Source organism: Taudactylus pleione, unplaced genomic scaffold (assembly GCF_031769625.1).
Source record: "Taudactylus pleione unplaced genomic scaffold, aTauple2 ptg000086l, whole genome shotgun sequence".
NCBI classification, from domain to species: Eukaryota; Metazoa; Chordata; class Amphibia; order Anura; family Myobatrachidae; genus Taudactylus; species Taudactylus pleione.
The window spans coordinates 12,508,030-12,517,895 of record NW_028284488.1 but is presented as its reverse complement, the minus strand read 5'-3'; the positions used below and the strand labels follow the sequence as shown (position 1 = coordinate 12,517,895).

General features: G+C 45.9%; 1 protein-coding gene across 1 annotated transcript in view; it reads left to right on the top strand.

Moving 5' to 3' along the window:
- The first annotated feature begins 476 nt into the window (after positions 1-476).
- The window catches only part of ASB13 (ankyrin repeat and SOCS box containing 13), a 28,458-nt gene continuing 19,068 nt past the window's right edge, over positions 477-9,866 (top strand). Inside the window, exons 1-2 of the mRNA XM_088468899.1 lie at positions 477-672; positions 5,485-5,672. Coding sequence (XP_088325025.1) covers positions 606-672; positions 5,485-5,672 — 255 coding nt within the window. The 5' untranslated portion in view covers positions 477-605. The remainder of the gene's footprint in view (positions 673-5,484; positions 5,673-9,866) is intronic.

Below are 9,866 nucleotides of genomic sequence, written 5' to 3'. Positions count from 1 at the left end.
GGCCCAGTATGTGAAAGTGGTGCTTTTAGTGACGAAACTGAAGTCAGCACAGACTGCTGCCACCGGAAATACAAATGATAGCTACCCTGCTGCACGCATCCGCGCCGTTACAATTACGTATGCACCATCTCATTGAAAGTCAACGCACAACCGCATATTACATATATGTCCCTTTTTCATGCGTGACTACTAAGAATAAATACATTGCACACGTCATATTGGACTCCACGTTCTTAGTACACTCGCAAAAAACAAAATGACCGTCAAGAAGGGGACCGCTGCTATTTCCCGAAGGGCAGGTCACACGGTTCAGCCTGCAGCGCCATCTGTCATATATGTGTGCAGAATATTCCGGTGGAATTATCACACAAGCAGATAGTAGTATACAATGACAGCCATGTGACACTGACGCAGTATAGGACTGAGAGACAGAGAGAGAGAGCGGGTTTCCTGTTCCGGCCTGGGTAGTGTGTACATACAGCATCAGTCAGTGGACTACAGCTCCCTACATCCTTTGCGCATTTGCTTATATCACTCTGACTACAGTTGGAGCCGGAGAGTTACTGCTAGATGCGCGGTGAGCGCAGCCCCGGGTCGTCGTTGCCATGGAAACTGGAGCAGCCATTTTCCCTGCCCCGGCGGCACTCAGGGGCCCTGTAATAGGAGACATCGGTAGGAAACCGGGGTACTCTGTTACTGACGTTATGACATTGACAACTGGTATTTATGTCCCGGGTATGGCGGTGTCAGCAGAGCATGGACTGTAGTACACGGAGCTGTCAAATAAGCATTCTTAATTTCGCATACTGATGACTATCTGTGTGTGTGTGCGTGTCTAATACCAATTACATTCAAAACGGCATGATAAGAGGAATATGATTTATTAAACATTATAGTAAGAGGAATATGATTTATTAAACATAGCAAGAAGAAATATGTCTGTACCCGTCCATTCCTGTCCCTAACTTACATAGCTGCTGGACCTAGGGTTACCTGTGTTTTGTATTCAACTGAATTATTCATTTTCTTTCTATTGCCATCAGTTTCTCTCTTTACTAAGCCTTGGAGAGTGATAAAGTACCAACCAAGCAGCTCCTGTCATGTTACAGGCTGTGTTTGAAAAATGACAGGAGCTGACTGGCTGGTACTTTATCACTCCACCTTATCACTTTTCAAGGCTAAAGGTTCGTGCACACTGGGCGATCAGGAAAGACAGTACGATTACGACATCGTAATCGTACCGTCGTTCCTGATCACATCGTAATCGTACCGTTGTTCCTGATCACCTGTAGTGTCTGCACTGAACGATCAGTCGCTTAGTGCAGGCATAGTCCATCATTCTTGAACATGCCAATGTGTCGTTATCGGCAGATTGGGCTGCATGTTCAGGAGAAGGACAATGTCGGAAACGACCAGCGGGAGCGCGCATCGCTGGTCATTTCTGACATAAAAATGCACAATTACTGAGCGATTGCACGACTACGATGTCGCACCTTTAGTACATCTACACCATTCTTGCCAACTCTTCCTGATTGTCTGGGAGACTCCCTGAAATAGTAGCAATCTCCCTGAAGAGTCTAGCAATCTCCCTGATTGCACCTTACCCCCATTATGTAGCGGTTATATACTTGTAAAAAAAGAAATCGGAGATATGTACATTCATATGGGATCATCAGTGCCATTTTCCCTGCATTGGCTATAAGGCACAATGATCCCTATAGCTATATGCATTTTCATATAAACTTTTATATGCCCACTTATATGGAGCCCCTTGTAAAACACAATACATGAGGCCTGAGAAGTAGCAGTGTGTTTTCATCAACAAATAGATATTACTAAAGCTGGGTACACACCTATACAATTGTCGTCCGGTTCTTTAGATTTCGAGCCGTTTGTTCCCTATCGAAAGAGTGTGTACGCGAAAACTGGTCAAATTGGAGGATCGTATCTTCTGTGGAGTTTAATTTTCATCTGATTTGACAAGGCCTGGTCGTACCGGAAGTGCTGTGTGTATGCAACTTCCACCGTTCTTGCGATTGTACACCAGACCTGGGGCTGCCTCTCTGGGCGTGCATAATTAAACTCAGGAAGTTCAGGAAGCATTCTGTGTGCCACGCTCCTCTTCATGTACATATTCGCCATTTTTTACCTTTACCCCACCAACTATACTGCAAGGCTTGGCTTGCTGGATTGTGTAGTTCCAGAACTTGCTGGGCTGTGTGGTACTGCAAATGATAGTGGACACAAGCATACGTCCTTTTGCTTTTGCAAACTTGCATCTTATTGAATTGACCCTATGTCATGAATCGGGGTCTTAGCATCCCTTACAGACTCAGACATTTGTTTATTTCTGTTTCCAAGACATCCCCTGTGTGCTCACCTGGTCAGCTAGACCAGTTGCTATTCACCACCTCCTATTTAAACCAGTTCCTGTGAGCAACCCATTGCCTGAACAATGTGTTCCTTCCTAGGATAGTTCCAGGCTTACGCCTGTATCCTGGTATCGTGGCCTCTGTGACTCTATCTGCTACTTTGTGAATTCTCACTATTTATCATCCGCCGCTGAGTATTGTCACCTGCTGGCACTGCAGCTTCCATGCTGTGTACAGACCGGCTTCTTCCACTCCAGTCAGCCAGCGAGTTTAAAACTACCAGCTTTCCATCTGCCGCTGTCTAGCATCACCTGTCAGTGCTGCAGCTTCCACGCTGCATACAGACCTGTCTTCCATCTGCCGCTGTGTTCCATTACCTGTCAGCACCACAGCTCCCCATTGTACATACAGACCTGCTCCAACCACTTCATCTCAACCAGCAAGTATACTGCCTTCCATCTGCCGCTGTGTATTGTCATCTATCAGCATGGTAGCTTCCACGCTGCATACCAAACTTGTTACTCCTCAGTGCAGAGCCGGCAAGTACAGCCACGGTCTTCATTCCATCATAACGCTGGGACAGTGCATGCAAGTTACTTGTGCGGTTTTACTCTATGCTTAGTGGTTGTCCTGGTAATCAGGTTATACTATTGTGCTGACCTTGTATTGGTTTCCCTGCGCTGTGTGCTATTGTCTTGGGCTGGTACAGAGAAGGGTGCTGGTTCCAGGGCTAGGGTTCAGTGTGCAGTATACAATCTGTACACTGTGGTGTGCAGTAAGCTGTATTACTTATCCTAACTCTGTTTCTGAGTTCCTCACTGGTTCCCGTTCCAGGTCTTGCGTCAGAGTTACAGCTTCCGCAATTTGTACTCTGACTACATAAGACTCCGATTCCTGGCTTGAGTTCTGAGTTCCTATCTACCAGTACCTACCAGTACCATACTGTTCTGAGTTTTGGGGGTCACCCTTGTCCTTGGAGTATATTCCTGGTGTTACTGGCCTTCACAAGTCACTAGATGTGGGGTTGCCCAGTGGACCTGGTCTGTTCACTCCAGTTCCAGTCTAATATCCATGCATACTGTATCACAAGTTTGTGGTTCCTACACTGTCACTAGTGTACCTAAGCTACCCATGAGCCAAAGTATCATCAAGCCACTTTGTTTCCTATGCACGTCAGTCATACCTAAGGGTCCCGAGCCGGATCTACATAATACTCAGACTGTGACACTCTATAGAGTTATCCATAACTCTGATTTATTCTACTAATTCCTAAATCCTCAACCCAACCTAAAATTTATGTTAAGGTGTCTATCCATTACACGACTTTGAACAATCCGACCAAAATCAGGAGGCATTGTTTACAAAGTCGAGTAATGGATAGCCGGCAAGGACCAGCGATGCGCGTGCACTGTGGGTCCTTGCCGACCCCGACTGTCTACTGAACATGCCGTCAACCTGACGACGCTCTTCAGGTTCGGCATGTTCAGAGATAGGAGGTCGGGCTCCTGCACTGAATGACGTCTAGTGAACGCCGTTCAGTGCGGCACCGCACCTCGGCGACCTGAAGGTCAGACTGCTAGACATTCAGACTTTCAGGTCGCGTAGTGGATACCCCCCTTCAGGCATAATAATCAGAAATTAACAAAGAAATAATAATTTACAAAGCTATAGACAGCAAATGGCATATGCTGCAAATCACGGTACCATATAGACATCTATTTTCTTAGCCTAGTGTCTAAAGCTGGGTACACACTAAACGACAGGATGTAGTTGGCATCCCGCCGTGCGGGATGCTGACGGCTGAAATACTGTCACCGAAATCCCTACAGCGTCGGGATCCCGGCACCAGAAACCCAAACTCCGGCATACTGAAGGTAAGTATCGGGCGTTAGGGGGAGGGTAAAGGTTAGGGTGCGGGCTTAGGCATTTGGTTAGGTTTAGGCACTGGGGGGGGGTTAGGTTTAGGCACAAAGGGGGGTCGGTTAGGGTTAGGCACCGGGGAGGGTTAGGGGTAAGGGTTAGTCTTACCTTGTTTCCTTATGGGTGTCGGGATTCTGATTTTCGGGATGCCGCTGTCGGTATTTTGACCAGCAGCATCCCGACCGCTGGGATCTCATACCCAACCCCTAAACGACATGTGTAACCAGCGATGCAGCTGCGGACCCCCCCTCTGACAGGCCAACATATCAGGCGGCCAGTGCCCGACCGCCCGACATGTCGGCCCATGCCTTATCCAGCTGCATTGGTCGTCAGCCGCATCGTCGGGTTGGGCTGCATGACGTTGCAGCTGACAATCCCACAGGAGTGTGCACTGCTCGACACAGTGGGTACCCATTGCACGATTTGAACAATTTGTCGCTCCGATTCGTCGGAGTCGGGCAAATGTACACAGCTTTAGGAGACTAATTTTGTTTCCATTTGTTAGCTGCACAAATTTTTGCCAGGAGAATGTAGGAGAAACATATACTTGCATATGCGTGATTTATATGGAGTAACAGACTAAAGAAGCACATGAGATATTAGGTAGGCCAATCCCGGGTGTGTTTGTTTTTTTTTTAATCATGGGAATTGGAATTGAAAAACGCTGAATCCCGGGATTGAGCTAGTATATGGGGTGGGCAAGTGCAACTGAATGGGCGGGCCTGTGTGGAGCTGCGCAGCGTGACCTGACGTCACTCTGCGCACAGCCGGGGGCTGGGGCAGCGGCTTAATAAAAAAAACCTAAATAGCGCATGCAGACATTAATCCCGAAATTCCGGGATTGGAGACAATTTTTGGCCTCCCTATGAGAGATGAATGACAGAACAACAATGGAGGCAGGGAGGTATTTTCCCTCAACCGTGTTCTTAAATCCATTTCTGTATACCACCCATATGCAGAGTCAGCCTGTTATTGACCATAATGGGGTAGATATGGAAAGAGAAACAGCCATGTACTCTAAGCTAACTGACTACTATGGTTTGTGTAGTGAAACAGTGCTTTCCTTATTCCATTCACTTACCTAACCCACATAAAATGTCTATTTTTGAACATATCTGATTGTAATCGTACTATCTTTACTCATATATGCCTTTTAACATTTGGTCTTATTGATGTGATTATTCTTATTCAGGAAACTGGGCAGACAGGACACCAATTCATGATGCTTCAAGACAAGGCCAGGTACAACAGCTTAAGCAACTGATTGATAGTGGAGTGTGTGTTAATCTGGTTACGGTGGATTCCATTACACCACTACATGAAGCATGTCTTCAAGGCCACATTCAGTGTGCGCAGCTGCTGCTTGCTGCAGGAGCACAGGTTAGTAACATTGTAAATTGTTTTATGGAAATAGACTCTACGGGGTCAATCCTATTAGCTGCAATGTCCCCCAAATAAGTGTTTCTATATGCTGCACTTACGGTACCACAAGATCTGTGTTTTTTTGTTCACAGCCCCATGGCTGTGTACTAAAATCCAAGTAGTACGGGATGAGCTAAGGCCATAAGGGGGGAGAGTTCTGATGCCATTGCCAGCGATTACATGTCGTTGCAATGGTTAAGTGGATTGAGCCCTATGGGGTCAATCCTATTGGGTGTGAAGGGGACGAGTTGCTGTTGCAATGGTGTAGAAAAGCCGACAACAGCACTGCAACTTGCCCCCTTCGTGACCCGATTTCACCCCAGACTCGAGGAATTTTGTACGCAGCATATAGCCTCACTTACTCGTGCCGCAAGGACACTTCTGGCTAATAGGATTCACCCCTAAAAGAGTGGATTATTATTCTGTATCATAGGAAATAATTATCTTAAATAGAAGACCAATGGTGAAGCGGATGTCTACAGAACAATATATGCCTAAACACACAGATTTGTCTTTGTGATATTTCCTTTTTTCCTCAAAGTGTTTGAAGTTGCCTTACGTTTGGTATCTAGTCATCCATGAATACTACAAGCAGTGCCTAAAGCTGGGTACACACTGGGCCTGATTCAGAGCCGGACGCTCTGAAAGAGCGCTCGCTCTGAATCCAGGGCGGTTTTTTTTTTTTTTTTTTGGTGCGGCCTCCCGGCCGCTCGCATAGCTGTGGGTGACCATTCGCAAAATTCATTCGCAAAATGAGTGACGGGTAGCATTTGGGGCAGGTAATGTGGGGTAGCTAGAGAAATGCAGACGTGTCAGGACCGATTAAACATTGTTTTCTGGGCATGCATAAATTAGCCACTGCGTTCTTGCTTGCAGCAGGAGAGCCCTCTGCATGTTTGGAGAGCCGCTATATCTGCTACAGGTTAGACCTTCTCAGCAGGCTGGTGGCCACCTGATCTGCGTTCGATGTTCCCGGTTTATGTGCATGTGTGGCGATGTGCTAAGCTTTCAGTGGGCGTTTCTATGCACTTGACGGCAGGGAAAGTCATTAGCATAGTCTCAAAATTGCGATCCGCGAGAGATCGCAACTGCGATTGCATTTGCATACAAACATGAATCAGGCCAAGCGCACAATCTAGTATAATACGGGTACGATGTGTAGTTACATGCTGCATGTAATAGCACCGTATCTTTCACTGCATCGTCCCATCTGCTGTGCAGAACAGCTGAACAACCATCGTGAACGATGAATCTGGTATACACACTATATGATGGGTATGATAAATCATTCCGATCAGTGTCGGAATAATATATTGTATAGTGTGTACCCATCTTTAGTGGCTGTCACTCCTCTTTGATATGGTTAATGATTGACAGTTGGTAACAGCTAAACTGAATTGAATCATTTGTTAACCAGTTTCATGATTCCTAGCAGTCCATCAGGCACAACAGCTGACACAGGTGCTCACACAAATATGCAGATAAACAAATATGTACGTTTTTACACATAGTAGAAAAAACATATACTTTGTGTTCATTGTCTGTAGCCTTTATAGAAAATTAACTTGTACGTTTGTTAGCATGTGCATTTATATGTTGAGTTCTCTACTTTATGGCACAGTAAGGTATGAAAAGGTTACTTTTTGTTAAACACCTCTATTACACACTACAGTCTTAAATTAACTTTATAGCAATTAATGACACAGGATGTGTTATAAGTAAAGATAAGTGGTCCGGTTTTGGCTGGGATCTTCCTGCGAAGTTCAGAATTCAGAACAGGGCAAAATGTCATCTTTCACGAACAAATATGACGTTTTGCCTCATTCTGAGATCCAAACTTGGCGTGAAGTTCCCAGCCGTAACCGTCCCGCTCATCTCTAGTTGAAAGATGCATTTAGTGTACTTTATGTCAAATGTGTTCCAAGCATTTGAGATGCAATAGTTCACTCACACAGTAAACTCACATCAAATGTTTGAGGCCAAAGTGTTAGCCTATGTTTGTAAAGCTTTCCATTAACATAAAGATGTGCTGAACAGTAAGAAAAACAGATGTTTTCACATGCACTTATCTTCAAATCCCGCAGTATAGCCACATTTGGCGTTCTATGTACTTTGCAGCTAAGCAACACCATATGTCTCGCCATAGACTATTTCACAAAATGTACATCTTATTCCTATCGCTAATGCATCAAAATTACAATGCACGGGTAACCTGGACGCTGGCATTGCATGCAGCTGCTGTGTACTCCTGAGATACCAACCAGTGTAAAACTGGCAAAAAACGCAGGTTGGATACAAGTGAGCCACGCCACACATCGTTGTGGTTAACGTGCAACTTTATATTCATTCCTTTGCCACAAAAGTACTAATGTAGTGAGCCTAGTACACTATAAGTGACTTTGTATGTGGAAGGTAAGGGAATCATTGCCCGTGATGTGCCACATACTGCAAAAAGGATAGGTATATGAGGACACATCTGTAATGAAATGCAGCACATAGCTTTTTGGATCATGTGTACTTCCTAATATGTGTCTATGTACTCTTCAGATAAACTAAGTAAAATGCATTTAAAACATATTGGGAACAATTTACAAATGCAAAATATGAATATACATCTGTTCAAGCCCTGACTTTGAAAACAAGACGTGTTTTGTTGACCTCCTTTATGATAATGAAGCAGAAATGTATCAAGTTAGGAATTTCAAACCCATCTAGAAACTTGAATTGTCTGCAGAGGACTGCTCGTACCAGGAATTTTACATTATGGGACATTTATGACAGCTGTTCTACAGTGGTTACTGTTCAGTAAAGGTGTTGTTAGAACTGCTATTACGTAAAAGAAAGAATCGTATTGGATGCTATGGGAAACAGTTGCTGCTACTTTGTCATTAATTGTACTCCAGTATATCTTCTTTACAGCACTGACTTAACCTGCATTGCAGGTACTTTTCCCTCAGAGCTGTTTGGGAGCTAAGCAGTAAACACTTAAAAGCTGTCCCACCACCGACCTAGTATATTAGCGTTCCCGCTAGGCTGTTTTAGCGGGGCGCGGCGGGGCCCAGATGGAGGGCAAAAAGCGCCCTGCCTTCACAGCCTGCGGGTGCCGTCTTCACCCGCGGGTTGCAGTGTCCCACGGGTGGGGAAATGTGCGGTGACCCGGTCACCGCCGGAGAGTGTGCGCCCGGCATCTATTCTCCCTGTCGGCAGCACTTGGGGGCTGCCCGGCGAGTCCGTAAGTGCCGGGCACGCCCCCAAGAGCGACTAAAACGGGACGCGTCTTATAGACACGCCCCTTTTTAATGGCCATGCCCCCTTTTCGGGCGCGCGCATGGAAGTGCCCTCTCTAGCTCCGGTGCCCTGCCTGCCGCTGGAGCTAGAGTGAACACTATATATGTTATACGCCTTTTACACCAGAGCAAAAACCTGGGTTTTTGCTGGGTCTACCCGGGTCACAGCTCAGTGTAAAAGGGTCCCTGAAAAATAACCCGGATCAAGTGACCCGGCAATCCAACCCAGGTACCTACCAGGATGGACTTTGGTAATGTTGCAGTGTAAACGGCGCAATCCGGGTTATCCAACCTGGGTCATGCCTAAAATGAGCTGATTGTTGTGGAGCAGTCACCTCCCACTCTTTATGACCTCACAAGTTTAGCAGGGCAGACCCAGGTTCAGTGTGAACAGGGCTGACCTGGAAGTAACCCAGATCATAGGTGCAGTGTACATGGGGTCTGACCTGGGTTGGAACCATGTACAAAAACCCAGGTCGGACCTTGGTTTTTGGTGGAAAAGAGGACTAACTCAAGCTTGGTACTCACTAAATGATTTGTGTACCCAGCGATGCGACCCACTACCTCTGCCGAATCGTCGACATATCCGGTGGTCTGTACACACTGGGCAATCCGGTGCCCGATATGCCGATAAGGGGTTTCCTCAACAGGTTCAGACTATACGGGTACCTTCTGTTCCCCCTCCATGGGTAGACGTATTTTCTAGCTCAGAAATACAATACAGGTGAAAACTATACTGGTGTTCCTAGTTATGCTGTCCGATGAATTCCCAGTCGTACACCAATACAATAACAGTAATAAAGTGAAAAAGGAATATCTCAGGGTGCTACTTTAACACCTTAATACAATGAATTCGTAAAACACA